General features: G+C 34.9%; 2 protein-coding genes across 2 annotated transcripts in view; both read right to left on the minus strand.

Moving 5' to 3' along the window:
• Nucleotides 1-4682: 4682 nt before the first annotated feature.
• The window catches only part of LOC112092019 (SH3 domain-containing protein 2-like), a 20192-nt gene continuing 9580 nt past the window's right edge, over nucleotides 4683-15294 (minus strand). Inside the window, exons 5-10 of the mRNA XM_024167088.1 lie at nucleotides 14125-14195; nucleotides 13694-13894; nucleotides 13500-13562; nucleotides 5190-5342; nucleotides 5023-5095; nucleotides 4683-4801 (exon numbers count right to left, since the gene is read on the minus strand). Coding sequence (XP_024022856.1) covers nucleotides 4683-4801; nucleotides 5023-5095; nucleotides 5190-5342; nucleotides 13500-13562; nucleotides 13694-13894; nucleotides 14125-14195 — 680 coding nt within the window. The remainder of the gene's footprint in view (nucleotides 4802-5022; nucleotides 5096-5189; nucleotides 5343-13499; nucleotides 13563-13693; nucleotides 13895-14124; nucleotides 14196-15294) is intronic.
• Nucleotides 6304-7727, minus strand: LOC112092024 (phosphoribosylaminoimidazole carboxylase, chloroplastic-like). Its single transcript, XM_024167098.1, has 6 exons — nucleotides 7707-7727; nucleotides 7372-7469; nucleotides 7146-7263; nucleotides 6935-7029; nucleotides 6573-6679; nucleotides 6304-6467 (listed from the first exon to the last, which is right to left on the minus strand). The coding sequence occupies exons 2-6, from the start codon at nucleotides 7444-7446 to the stop codon at nucleotides 6374-6376; spliced, it is 489 nt and encodes a 162-aa protein (XP_024022866.1). The 5' UTR covers nucleotides 7447-7469; nucleotides 7707-7727; the 3' UTR covers nucleotides 6304-6373.

A 15294-nucleotide genomic window follows, 5' to 3' on the forward strand; every position in this document is an offset into this window, starting at 1 on the left:
AGACCTCTCTTATCTTTGCATGTAACCCATTATGTCGAAAAAGGACGTTCCTCTCGTCGTCAGTGGTTGTTTAACCTTTCTCGCCCCTTCTAGTGATCTCTTCTGCTGTCGAGGGATTTTGTCGTGTCGACCCAGGCAGAATCAACCGTCGACGTCTCATGGGGTCGTCGCCCTAATCATGGACTTCATCTTCGGGCTCTATAGTTGATCGTGAGGGAAACGAAGCGCCGAGGGTTGGGTGCTCGGCGAAAAACAAGTATAGCCACGTGTCGTGGCGCCGTTGGTCCAAGTGTCCATCACATTTTCCCACACAACAACTAAGATCCAATTTTAATTGAGAATTGGCATGTATGTATTTTAACACCTTAAAATAAACATTTTCCACACTTAATGCAATTATTTAGTTTGACTGATAAATTAATCGTTGTTCGGCAATAATTTATCTATAGGTTATTATCAAAATTACTATTATTACAATAATTATTACAACTAATAATTTCAATAATTATCATTAGTAATTACGATAGTAATTAAATTCATATGCGATATTATTTTATAGTTATTATAATTAAAGAATTATTTGTTTCAAAACGAACATAAAACAGTATGTATAGGGTTGAGAGAAAATAAGCAAAATTCGAAACAAAAAAAAAAAGAAGCTTGAGAGAAAGAGGAAATGAGCTACTGTTCTTGAGTTGAGCACGACAATGTTTTGTGTTATTTTTAATTTCTTTTATGGGCTACCGTTTGAGATAATTTGTACTTGTGCTTTTAAGTAATAGAAAAAAATAAATATAAGTTAAGACTTTTTAATTAGTGTTTGGATAATGCTTGAAAAGGTTATTTTATATTTATGAAGAGCTTTTAAAATCAAAAAGTCAAAAACACTTATTGTCATAAAAAATAATGTAATTAAAAGATATGGATAAGATATTTAATTTGTTGTTTATAAATAATAAAAGGTTAAAAATGTAAATAAAAAAAATTTATAAATACTTTTTTCATACGCATTAAAGAGATGACTTGTTTCAAAAGTGTTTTAAAAAATCAAAAGTACTTTAAATTTATTTATCCAAACAAATTTAAAAACGACTTTTAGACTAAATAAGCTTAAAGCAGCTTTTTCTAAGCCAATTCATATGAGCCCGAAGAAACAATCTCACTATGAATGCATCTCACTTTTTTTTGCCCCAAGATCAAAACAAACGGTTCATATAACGTGCATTATCAATAACGAAAAAGTAACTTACAGTATGGTCACTCGCATAATATTATGTTTTGGTTTTTTTTTTTTTTTTTTTTTTTTTTTTTTTTTTTGTTTTTTTTTTTTTTTTTTTTTTTTTTTTTTTTGAGTGATGTTGATTAGTTTTTCTTTTTTTGTTTTTGAAAGGCAATGACATAACTTCATTAAAAAGCTACTAAAGGGTTAAGATACATGACAAAACTAGAGTCAAGAACCAGATGCTACTCACATGACTAGACAATAAAAACACATCTCTTACCCTAACGGAGAGAACTCCTCCAACTAGTGGCACTATAACAGAGTTCGGCTACTTAAAAAAGACTTCAAATGAACTACATCTCAGTCTCAAAATGGACTACATAACTCGGACTTAGAGTGGTGGGGAGACTATCCTCTAGTCAAGACCTAACGCTGGTAGATGGGGACACCATCACTGTTATTATAACACAAATAAAAACATAAAACAGAAAAACAGAAAAAATTCTTAAAAGGATCCTTAGAAATCAAACCAGGAAAATCGAGCCCCTCAACATTGGAGGTGTGTGAAACATGGTAGAAGTGGTGCCGGAGAAAAGCTCTTGAAATGACAACAAAAGCACCGCAGACATGGCGGCGAATGGGACTCACGCACTACCGCCAACGAGCGGCGACTACCACATGCTCCGAACCATCTTCCTTGCCTCTCTTCCACGATCTAGTTCCTGGAGTTTCAACGAAATCCCGTGGTGAATGAGTCTTAGATCTAAGGTAGAAGACCAGAAACTGTTTCACCTTGAACAACTCCATTTCAGTGATTATCCACACTCCATTTTAACGAAATATATGGGCTTGCGAAAAAGAGTAAAAATAAAAAAATGCTCCATTTTAAAGGGTATTTTTAAAAATTGCCTTTTTTCTAATATAAATTGTTAGGACTATTAGTTGGCAATAGTGGTGGAACTTTGGGCCGGTGGGCTGGCCCACTGCCCGAATTTTTCGGGCTTGGCGGGCAGGCCCATATGTCGGCCGATCCAAAGTTGTAAATTCGGGCTCGGGCAGCCTGAATTTGGTCACCACGCCGGAGCCCGCCGCCATGTAGGTGCCGTCCGCCGGAGTTTTTTTTCAATTTTTCCGGCCAAGCCCGAATTGCCCGAATGCCCAAAAAACGGTCAAAATTATGACCGTTGGTGGCTGACCCGAAAATAACCTTGAAAACCCAAATTTTACCCGAATGCCCAACATGCCCGAAAACCCGTCCAACGGCTAGTTTTTTTACCGTTGCTGCCCGAACCCGACCCGCTAATTCCTAAAGTAGCCGTTGCACCCCGAATTTTTTTTTAAAAAAATCAAGTTTTTAACTCAAAAATTTCCGTGAGTTGCCATTGTTATATGGTTTAGGTACTATTTTTGATCCTAGACTAAAATTAGAAGGTTTAGAAAGTGGTTTAAAAAGCTTAGGTGAATTTTTAGGCATCAAATGTTCGGACCAATATCCAATAATAAAGGAAAAAATATATTCGATCTATAGTAAATATGAGATTAGGTTTAGAGTACCTCCTAAAGTATAGGAACCGCAACAACAAGACGAAAACCCGCATTCATTCTTGAATGTTTTCAGGTTGAAGAAGAAGAAGAAGACAACTTAAACAGAAGCTGGGAGTGAATCTTTGTCAACAAGTGGCAGTGGCAGAGGCGGCGGCAGCTTCAACGAACTTATGGCGTACCTCAGTGAAGGCTTAGTAGTTGACGGTACGGTATAATCGTTTGACTTAGTTCAATGGTGGAGGGCATAGGCATTAACTTGGCCAATCCTAACTCGATTGGCAATAGATATTTTTTCGATCCCAGTCTCCACTATTTCATCCGAACAAGCCTTCAGTATGACAGGAATAATACTTGAGGAACGCCGGAATGCATTACAAAGGGATATTATTGAAGCCTTAGTTTGCATTAAGGATTGGGATCGAGCCGATCAACATCTACAAGATACAATTTTGCCGGCAAGCTAAGAATGGATCGATAAATTTAATCAATTAACATTTAATTTTGAAGATGATCATTCAGCTTCAAATTAAATTGTAAATTTATAATTTGTAAATATGTATTTACTTTTGACATTGTATTTGTAATTGTATAACTTTATAAGTTTATAAAATTTGTAATTCGTCATAAAATGATTGTACTCTTTTTTTCTTGCCAAGTTTTTATCTCAATTGAGATTTTATTAATAAGGTTTTTAACGAGACAATCATAAATTACGAATTTAATATACATCATTAATATATATGATTAATTTATTCAATTGTGTTAATAATCAATACAACAAATACCAACATCAATAACAGTCCAAAAACGCTATTAATCACTAACAATAGCGCTTTTTAGAGCGCTAAGACAGCAGACACTATTATACGTCCTAAGAAAACATAACGTTTTAAGAGTTATAAAAAACGCTATAGAATTGAAATATTATAACGTTTAAGACAAGCTATTTTCATCCTATTACAACTCTTTAGCATAGCTAGGATACAAATTAATAACTTTTTTCCTTGTTATATTCACTCTTGTAACTTTTTAAAATTATTATTGATATCCTTTTCAATTCATGCAAATAAATAGTACTCCCGAGATATGTGATATATCTAAATAGGAACATTCAAATTAAAACATAAAAACATTCAACATATCAATTGTTATCAATATCTACCAAGCTGGCAATACAATTACATCTACAACATAATTCATACAATGTACAACATAATACATACAATGTTCAAAACCTTAACATTCAAAACAAGTAAAGAAAACAGAGAAGTCATCTCCAAAACGTCTAAGTGCAATAGTGAAGTAAATCCTTCCATCTTGACAAAATGCTTTAACAAAAAAGTCATCTCCACTGTTTAACCTGTAAGAAAGTGATCCACTATCAAAACAATAATCAAACTCAACTAAAACTTCCACCATTTAACATATAAATAAAGCAAAGACTAATTACACCATTCATAATTACGTAGCCGCATTCACATATGTTTTGTAGTGAGTTAGAGGAAACATGACTTCAATGATGCACTAGACAAAAATTTAATGTCAAGCTTGTAAGACAAAGAGTATCTTACATGTATTGGTATGTAGATAGTTGGAGAAAGCATGAGTCTTCATTGCCTACATTTTCAATCATATTACCAACAGAACTTCGAAACAGTTATACACATTACAAAACCATGTTAATATTAACACGTGTGTAGTCGACCATCCTTTCCTACTATCAGGACAAGATACTAAACCCTGCTATTTATGAACTCGTGAATAAGTACTCCACATGTATTTGTGGCTCATTCAAATAAAACCAATTAACAAGACAAGGTAAATTCAACTCCAAAATTACCACTAGATTACCAATAGAAGAGACGAAAATTTCCAATAAAAACAAAGGTAAGAAAAGCTCTACTACTGGGTAACCTCAGAAGACTTCAGCCACCTTGGTCGCAAGCACACGTTCTCGCCTTTCCACATAGTTAAATGGGAACCAATCGGCTTTTCCCTTACATTCACCTTCAGCCCAACCACTGCTTGAGACCTGCACAAGCCCAGAAATATCTTTGCCATTAGAGACGATGAAACAATAAATGGATTTGGATTTTAGTATTAAAATGTATAATCAAAGGCGATAAAATAGAAAGAAAATAGCTTGTACAAAATGTAATGGGGAAAATATTGGAAATTTAGCAATGGGAACACATTGAAAAGTTCTAAGATTTTGACTAAAATGAAATATGCAAACATAGAAAAAGATAGCCACTTCCGGACAACAGCATAATCACCAATAGACAAACTTAACTCCACATCAGTTACAGCTTTGAATGAATTCACAACCTTCAGACATGAAACAAATAGTAAGCAACTCAATAGTTCTAAAACTGGAAAAGATCCGTGGATGGCAAATGGAAAATATAAGTAAATAAGTTACCTCTCCCAAGAAATAATCCACATTGTCTGTTGATCCATCATAGATTTCGGAAGCAAAGACACCGCTGACCTCTTCATATGATGGTGGTGGAGGCATGCTGTTCTCTGTTGCTGGAGTAGATGGTGCTTCAATTCGCCGGCGCTCAGATAACGGCTTAGTTTGGTAATGCTGTAGATTTTAAAAAAAGTGCTTTTAACTGTGCTGAAAAAAAAAACAGCTGTTTTAAGAAGCGGCTAAGTGTTTGGTAAATTGTAATTATAGTAGCTGTGCTGGTTCTAAAATCAGTAAATAGCGTTTGGTAAATTTTAAGGTGAAATTGCTGTAGGTATGTAAAATGACCAAAATAGACATGATATGTAATTTTTATATATATAATTGTTTTTGATATTTAAAAATAGTTGTTTAACTTTAAAAAAAAACATAATGTTATGATTTTAAATTTTTTAACAATAAATTTATGATAATTAATTCTTTTTTTTTATTTCTTTATTCACAATAAAATTACAACTAAAAATAACATAATGATAAATTGTCAATTTTATTAACGCAACCAAATATCATAATTATCAATTTTAAAAAGAAAGTAACTTGTAAAGAAAATATTATCTAAGCCAAAGCTTGGATAAAATCATTCATAGAGGTCGGTCCCCCGCATCAATTAGAGGATAAGGTTGGCCTGACTTTGTGGTAAATAGCAACTGATAATGGGAAACAATATAAGTTCTTTTCATCTTTTTGACGGAAAATTGACGTTTTGCTTCTCAAGACTAGGAAGCAAGAAAAGAAAATACAAGCTTCTTATCAATTAAAAAAAAAAAATTGCAAAATCTCTCCAAACAAGTTTGCCCTAGTTCCTTTATGAATCACAAGATGACAGTTGAATAAAGAAATACATGGGAAAGAAAAATAGTTACATCCCTGCATCATCACTCAAACTGTCAAACTGCAAATATTTTTAACGCTAACAATCTTGATGATTCCCTTTGCTCACCTATTTGCACATATCCTTTCTCCTTTTTCTACTTCTCGTTCTAATATTTTTTGTTTAATGTCCGAGTCTTTATTCACTTGCTGAACTTGTCTGGCAATGGGGTTTTCTCTAAAACCTTTGATCAGGTTGGCCATAATATAATTTGTTGAATGACAAAAATGAATACATATCACCAAAAGAAATTATATGGTTCTCAAGGATTTAAATAAGATTCCCAGCCATCTTTTTCTAGCTTATCTGCCTTTAACAAGACATCGCTCCTCGTGTCTTCTTGGTATTGACTCATTCTGCACAAAGTTTATCGCCGCATCAATAACATAAGCAATCAATATAATGACTTTTCATTGCTCTAAAAAAAAATATGTTTTGTTTAACCAAATGGAGAATCTAACCTTGCTACTAGATGGCTGTCACCGACACCCAACATCCTTACAGCCAGCAAACCTGCGTTTGTGGCATTGTTTACAGCAACTGTTGCACCTGGGACGCCCCTTGGCATCTGCAGAATTAATGCAAGACATTTAAGCTATTTTGCTGGAAACACCAGAGACATTGAAAAGCGTGACATTGATACAGAGACTACAAAATCAGACGCTACTGTCATGCAGTCATGATTTGGCAAAATATGGCACACAAATATCCATTTCACGGACAAGAAAAGATAGAGAAGAGGGATAATAAAAACATTCTAGTAAATGGGAATGTGCAGCTTCTAGGCAATAAGATGCAGGCAACTGGATTTGTGCAATGTTACCTGCACAATTGATAGGAGTGAATCGATTCCGTCCAATGTAGAAGCACGTACAGGAACACCAATTACTGGCAAAGGAGTAAGCGCAGCTACCATACCTAAAATTCACATCCAGAACTGGAATAATGTTAAAATGAAAAAAACAAAAACAAAAACAAAAAAACAAAAAAAAAAGGTCAAAATGCATATGGAGCAGAGTGTTTATGTAACTAGCCTGGTAGATGGGCTGCACCACCGGCACCAGCAATGATGACCTGAATACCTCGATCCCGAGCAGATGAGGCATAATAAAACATCAACTCAGGAGTCCGGTGTGCTGAAACTATTCGCACCTGAAATTTATAATAAAAGGAATCTTATGTAGAGTTTAAAACGCATAAGGTATGACAGCAGATGATCCCCAAGTTAAACTGTAAGTTGGAAAAAAAAAGGGAGCTAACCTCATGAGGCACGTCAAACATACTCAAAGTAAAGGCAGCTTCCTTCATCACAGGGAGATCTGAATCCGAGCCCATTATGATCCCAACACGTGGTGTCACTACATTTAGCAAATAAGAAACAAAATGAATGCAAATGACAGTTTCGTAATTACAATTTCAAGGTCACATCTAAGCCCAATACAAATTGCTAAAAAGTTGTTAAGCTCAATATAATTTCAAGGTCACACTTTTCAAGAAATTTGCACCGGGCATAACAAAGGAAAAGTGTGAGCACCTCCAAGCAGCTTCACTTTCAAGACATCATGGTAAATTACACAGCCCCCAACAAAACTAACCTGCAGACTGACTATCAAATCTTTCTGTGCTCAGCATTGAATCCAATGGTTTCTCCACATCACTCATAGAAGGACCGACAATTGTGATATGACCCATCTTTCGTTGCTTTCGCATTTCTGCCATATAATTATGATGACAAAGGAAAGCATTGAGTATGAATTAGAAAGATGCGGCTAGACATCAAAAAATATAAGATGAGCAGTAACTTACCTGGCTTATCATACCAATGAACAGTAGCCCCAGGAATACCCAATGCCCGTCCAATAAGTTGATGAGCTAAAAGGAAACCTCGATCTCCCTCATCTTCACCAAGTAAATTATACATGATTGCAGCAGGAGTTTTCATTGATGGATCACCAAGTGGAAGACCCACAACAGCCCTCAAATGTTGTTCAAACTGTGAGGTGTAGCAGGACTCTATTGTGTGGTGACCACTATTATGAGGTCTAGGAGCTACTTCATTCAGTAGGAAAGAGAATGCCACCACCAATTCATTCAAAAATTACAAAACACACCCACACACGTGAAGTAGACAATTCATTGAAGTAGACAAAATATATCTTTGAATACATAACATATCTTTGAAGTAGACAATTCATTCAAAATTACAAAACATGACATGCATGGAAAGAACAAAATACAAAATACACACACACGTGAATAAATATATCCACACACACACCACATATGTACCTACAAATACAAACTTAAGTCCTACAAATACACACGTATATACCTACAAACTTAACTCAAATGAAAAGAATTAAGTCGTATTCATTAAGCTTACTGCAATTTGATCTCGTACTTCATTTCCAGTGATAGTAAAGCTTCATTCTCTTCTACATTATTGTCATCTGGTTGATTCTCTTTATAAACGAAATCATCTAGATTATCCTCGACCCTTTGAAAATGTAGATCACGCTTACGATGCTTCCTAATGTAGTTATGGAGCGCCATTGTAGCAATAACTATTTTCACTTGCTTTGCAAACGCATAATTTGGCATGTCTTTCAAAATTTTCCACTTTTTCTTCCAGACACCAAATGTGCGTTCAATGACACTTCGAAGAGAAGAATGTGCTTGGTTAAATACCTCTTTATAGCCAGTTGGTCGACGACCCATTCGAAATTGTTCTAAATGGTATCGTTCTCCTCTATAAGGTCCAAGAAATCCTTTTAATTGTGGATAACCCGCGTCAACTAAATAGTATTTACCTATTGAGATACAAACACAAAGACTTAGTAAATAATAAAACAGAGTTCTCATGAATATAGAAGAGGTTTTAACCTTCTGGTGGTTTTGGGAACTTCAAACTTGTACGGCGTAGTGCTGCTAAGAATATTCTTGTATCATGAGCACTACCTTCCCAACCTGCATATGCATATGTAAATTTCATATTGAAATCACAGGCAGCCATCACATTTTGGGTTGGCACACGCTTTCTACCAATAAATGGGACTTGATCTTCTGGTCGTATTATAGCTGGAACGTGTACGCCATCTATTGCACCTATACAGTTCTAAAAAGAAGAAAGTTCTATGTTTAAAATGAATACTTTAAATAAGGAAGGAAACATATTATGAACTACGAGAATACCTTAAAATGAGGCATATATCTACAATCCACTAATATCTCTTGAGGCACTCCATTAAACTCTGGATCATCAGGCTTTATAACATCCATGCTCATACGACAGACAATGTCTAGAACATACTCAAAATATCTACTAATTGTTTCACCAGAGTGTTGAAATCGTTCTTGTGTTGAACGATTTCCCGCACCCTGACCTAAAATGAACAAAAACATTCCGACTATTTCAAACGCGGATATATTTCTTGATCCCTGTAATCCGTAGTTACATTGCAAATCATTACATAGGGACATAAATACATCCTTATCCATTCTAAACATTCTATAACTTCTAATTTCATGTCCGCCTAATAATTCCATTACCCACATGTTTCCAGTTTGAGCAGAGTTCATACAAGGATTTTTGTGAATATACTTATTATAATATTGTTCAATGATGTGTGCAGTAACACAAACAAGTTGTAAACTTAGCTGGGTAATATTATCAGACATCCCAGCTAATAATGAATAAACCTGCATGTAAACAATGTTCAAATGAAATAATAGAAAATATCAATGTCTAATGGATAAAAATAGAGTACAATATTCAATACAATGTATTCGAAAGCATGGAAAAACAACATTATAGTACATAATTAATGAAAGCCACACTAAAATATTACTCATAGTAAAGGAAGACTCAAGGGACACTCAAGGGAATTTAAGAGGATGATCTTAGGCCGTACTCAAACTTAAGCCAGTTGAGCTGCAACTCAGGTCGTTTCAAAGCAAAAAATGACTCTCTTTTAATCGTGTCTGCGCACAAGTGGACAGCAAAAAAATACAAGTCGCTCCCACTCTCTAATCCAGGTAGAGATTCAAGGACTTCAACAAGTCGTGTCATGCTATAATCTGGTCCTTTACTTTGTGCAATGGATGATCCGGTACTAATAGTCTCCACTACGGTGACAAGGCGCTCAATTTGTTGAGACAATTTGGCCGCACCGCCAACTTTATCCTTGCCTTTCCCTCTTTTGAATTTCTTTTGTCCTTCTTCTAGCTCGATTGGACGCTTCTTCTTAGGGTCCTGTGGCCTCTCTCTTCCAATAGGTGCATCTGACGATCCACTACTCTCAAGTTGTTCAAGTGGGGATATCATTTCATTTGCTATTTTATCATCCTCACATGGCATCTGTCCAGATGCGGGTGTCCAAGCATACACCCCTGTGGCCACAGTATTAGTAAACATCCTATTCAACTTATCCTCAAACTCTGGTTCAATTCCCCGCGTGCGAAACTTCGCTGCGTTAGGATGAATCTGTAAAAATACTTTAATAAATTAAACTTGCCACACACTAAATGTACACACTATCAATAATGTGCAACTTCATTCGTATATTATTCGTATACCTGCAATTTATTATGCCACCATTCCTCAGATGCATCAATAGTGTTCTTTTTATTGTTCCAACCTAAACCGGTTTCCTTCCCAACAAGTTCCTTCCAAAGTTTCCAATCATTCTTCAAAGCATCCCACTTATTCTTCAATTGTGTTCTTTTATACACTCGTTTGGTTGCTTCGTTAAATTTTTGAATTACATTTTCCCATCCAACTTTGTCAAGATGTGTCCCAGGTCGGTGTCCACCTTCAACCTCTTTGATACAAAAATCACAAAAAAGCTGTATTGCCTCGGTATCCCATATCGCTTTACCTTGTGCTGCACTACCCTCCATTTGAACAAATGATGACTGAAAGTGCTACCACCATTATAAACCCAACGCATATTTATAGATAATAAAAATAACTAAAGCAGCTTAAGGCTTTTTTAAGCAAATGATAATGAACAAATAGCTAACCAATATTTAACCACAAGAGTGTCAACCTCCATTCTTGCTAGTATTGCAATTGAATGGTAAAAACGAATAGAACGGTAAAAATGGCAAATGATCAAACAGTTTAAGCTGCAAATAAATAAGATAGATAAATCTAGATATCGTCCCTCGAGGAAGGGTGTTAATAAAATCAATGGTGAAGGTTCTAGAGCTTGGATTTCCTCAATTGGTTTCCAATGACTAATTGACAATGAACCGGCTTGGCATGCATGAATCAAACGAATCACAGTTTATTGCCTATATAACTCTATATAACTCTATATAACTCTATATAACTCTATATAACTCTATATAACTCTATATAACTCTATATAACTCTATATAACTCTATATAACTCTATATAACTCTATATAACTCTATATAACTCTATGTTTATATCTCTAATTTCAATGACGATCTGTGTTTATATCTCTATATAACTCAAACCCCAAGTTTATTGCCTTAATGGTCAGATATCATATTTCACTTTTCAGTTCTTCATACAATTTGTATGTTGCAATAATTAACCTAAGGGTATCGAAATGGTTTTTAAATGTGAAGATACATTTTTAATATTAACATTGTATGGTTTTTAAAGTTGTCTTTATCGTTTTGATTTTAAGAAATATGGTTAATTAATTGTTTGTTAGATTTGGTAGCTCTTATTATATAATAGGAATTAACTTAAGTAGGAACAAAAAAGTGAAATCTATATAACCGACCTTAATTAATTAGAATTAAGATTTGTTGTTGTTGTATGTGTAAGAAAAAACTAGGGTAGGCTGATAGGATGGAGACTGGTTGATAGAATAAGAGTAATGAAAAGTTGGCTGCTTTTCTGGATGGTTGATGCCAAGTACAGAAGACTGATCAAAACAAATGGACAAATAGCTTGAGTTATTTTTTTATATTTTTTTTATTTTTCTTTTAAGGTTGATTATTTTGCCATTTGATCATCATAAGAGAATTGTGAATAGCTAGTTTAGTTACTGCTCTAGCTAGATAGGCCTACGAGAGATCCTAGTCTGATTCATATAATCAGATTTGGTCAGCCTTTGTATTCAATTCTTTGATTCGTCTAAATGTTAAATTTTTTTTTTTTTTTGAAAATTCCCTAGTTTTTATATAAATCAAAAGAAAATTTTTTTTTGGGAAATCTCAGTTGAGAAGCCTGTCATTCCAAGTCAAAGAAGTAAAAACTTTGTATTCTTAACTTTTCATTTTTAACCATTATGTGGTTCATATATTATTGCTTAATTCACTTGATAGAGAGATCGACATGTTTATTCAAAGCTAGAGTTGCAAAAGTCAGAAAAGAGTTTTTGTTTTCAAAGATATGTATTAAGAATTAAGACACCACTACTCTATATTGTCAAGAGCAACATCGAAGAAACGCAAACAAACAAGAAACACACAACACAAATATCTCAAACATGTAAATAATGGCCATTCATTCACAAGAATCAGATCTAAGACAACAAATTGATATGCTGAAAATCAGTCACACATTCATTCAATAATCAATCAAGGAATCCCAATTGAATCAAAATCAAAAACAGAGAAATAAATACAACACGGTACTTTAATAGATTGAAACAGCATTGAAAGCGATTGTTTCACAATGCAAACAATTTGAAGCGAGAACTGCCAAACACCGATCAGAATGCAAATCGATTAATGGAAACAACAAATACAGATCACCAAAACGCAAAGAATTGGAACACAAGAGAGATTCTTGTTCGATCGTTTTTTCTTTTTCTTTTTTTTTTGTTTGTTTCGGAGGATTTTGAAACCATAGTTGATGGAGCAAAGGAGGGATAAAGGTGAAGGATACGAAGGAGAAAATGCCGTACCTCGTCGTACATTGACCGAACGAATCCGTGGAGCAAAGCTTTCTGAAGAGCCAAAGCCACTTTTCTTTCTTTCACTTTCTCGGGCGCCAGACAGCAGCCACTGGGAGGGGCTGAGAGTGTGCTCGAGGACGAGGAAGAGAATCGGGGTATTTTGGGAATAACCAAAATTTCATTAATGGCTGAGTTTGGATTCCCGGATAATCTGAAATCAGAAGCAGCTTGTGAGCTGCTTCTGATTTCAGCCAAAAAACAGCTTCCGGCTTTTTTAAAAATTTATTTTTATGTGTTTACCAAACACCATTTTCAGCTTTAGCTGAACAAAAAAGTGCTTTTGACTTCCTAGAAGCATTACCAAACGGAGCCAACATCTATTCACAAGAAATAAATTTCAATCATAATCACGCCAAGGACAAAGTAGATACAACCAACTGAATGCCTAGAAGAATCCGGGACATTGCCTGTGATCACCTTGATGACTTTCCTATAAACTTTTATACCTCGCTCTCAAGCTGATCAAGTATCTGGAGGACTCTCTGGTGATAGTTGCGTTCAGCTTCAACCTGAAATGCAAAACAAAATGAAAACTCACTTTGAAACACGTTTTTACAGGAAGTAAAACAGTAGTAGTCTATGTGTCCAAAAAAAAAAAAAAAGAAAAAAGAAAAAACGGGGAGAAGGATGATTGAATTACCATGGCAAGTAGATGCTGAAGAGTCAACCTCTGCTGTTGACCTTCCACAGCAGCCATAGCTGCAGCGTCTTCTTTTCCCAATGTTGCCACATTTGACTTTAGCTCCAGAAGTTTGCCTTCAGCAGCTTCTAGCTTTATGATAAATTCAGCTCTCCCTGTGGATTCCCGTAACTTCGCTTGCCGTCTAGATACATCAATAGCCTGTCTGGGTGCAAATCATAATGTAACGAACAACTTGAATGAATCATCAATCAAGCTTCGGATATCAAGAAAGCTGTAAATTATGTTAAAGTTTGTGTAACAGACTTTGTTAAACATCCATAACTCTCTTCTCCCCTTTTTTGGTGTTCAAAACTCATGGCAGAGTAGAATATATGTCTTACCCCTAAATCTTTGATAGGACAGAGTACCATCGTAAAATCTATTATTACCTGAGCTTCAGCTTCCTGTCGCATTCTATCATATCGTTGAGCAAGATATCGAGCATCTTCCAAGGGAGCTCCTACCTCAAATTTAAACCAAATAGGAGGAAAAAGTGGAAAACCCTACCTCAAAAATAGAAGCTCCTTCCTCAAAATTTCTTGAGGGCTTAGCATCCCGACGTCGCCCTCAACATTTTGAATCAATTAGTGTCGACCTCCACCGCCGGAGATGGCGGCTCACGGCGCGGACGACGGTGGCGCTCCGGTGAGCTTCCGAGCGTGATGGATTCCATAGGCAATATGGGTGTCATCTCGTTCTCCTCTTCATTGTGAACTCATAGAAACAAGAATCACTCAATTCCGATCAAGAACGAGTGAGTTAATAAATTTTGAAATTCAAAAATTTTTCTTGGAAGAAAAGAGAGAGAGAGTTCGGCAGAGGAAGAGAAGAACGAGAAGGAGAGAGAGAGTACATGTAGAATAAGGAGAGGCAGAAAAATAAATATGAGAGAGAGAAATTTCAAATTTCATTACCCGCCAAAACATTTCATGATTTTCTAATATATATATATATTAAAAATAACTTTTTTAAAACGTTATGAAATGTAATCAAAATAAATTTTAATAACGGTTTTCAAAAACGTTATAATTAAACGTTATTAAAAGCCCCTTTTGGTGTAGTGATCGTTTCTTTAATTTTTAGGTTTTTTGGACAGGAAATGCAATAAAAAGGTGTCCTATGTTTTTGGGTGTTTCAAAACGATAATGAAGAAAAAATGGAGCGTGTTTACTGTTTTTTTATTTTATTTTATTTTTTTTGAAAGCGTTCGTTTTTCTAAATAAGGCAGGATTCATTAAATGAAATTTGGTTAGATTTTGTCTGACCTCATACAAAATCAGATACTTTATATTAGGATTTTCTTTAAGATTTTCCTATTTTGATGTTTCATTATTTTTATACTTTTTTTTCATTATCTGTGGATATTATTGTCTTTGTATGTATGATAGAAGATAATTTTGTAAATAAATGGAATAGTGGGCACTTTTAGATTCAATGTGCTATTTGTGGCATCATTTATGTAGATAACTCTTTTTTTTTTCCCCCTGTTTTATTCGATCGAGTCAAACATCTAAGCATAATTTCGTCCTCATGCATTGTTTGTGGGAAAGCTATCTTTT

This window comes from Morus notabilis, unplaced genomic scaffold (genome assembly GCF_000414095.1).
Source record: "Morus notabilis unplaced genomic scaffold, ASM41409v2 Scaffold372, whole genome shotgun sequence".
In the NCBI taxonomy this organism is placed as follows: Eukaryota; Viridiplantae; Streptophyta; class Magnoliopsida; order Rosales; family Moraceae; genus Morus; species Morus notabilis.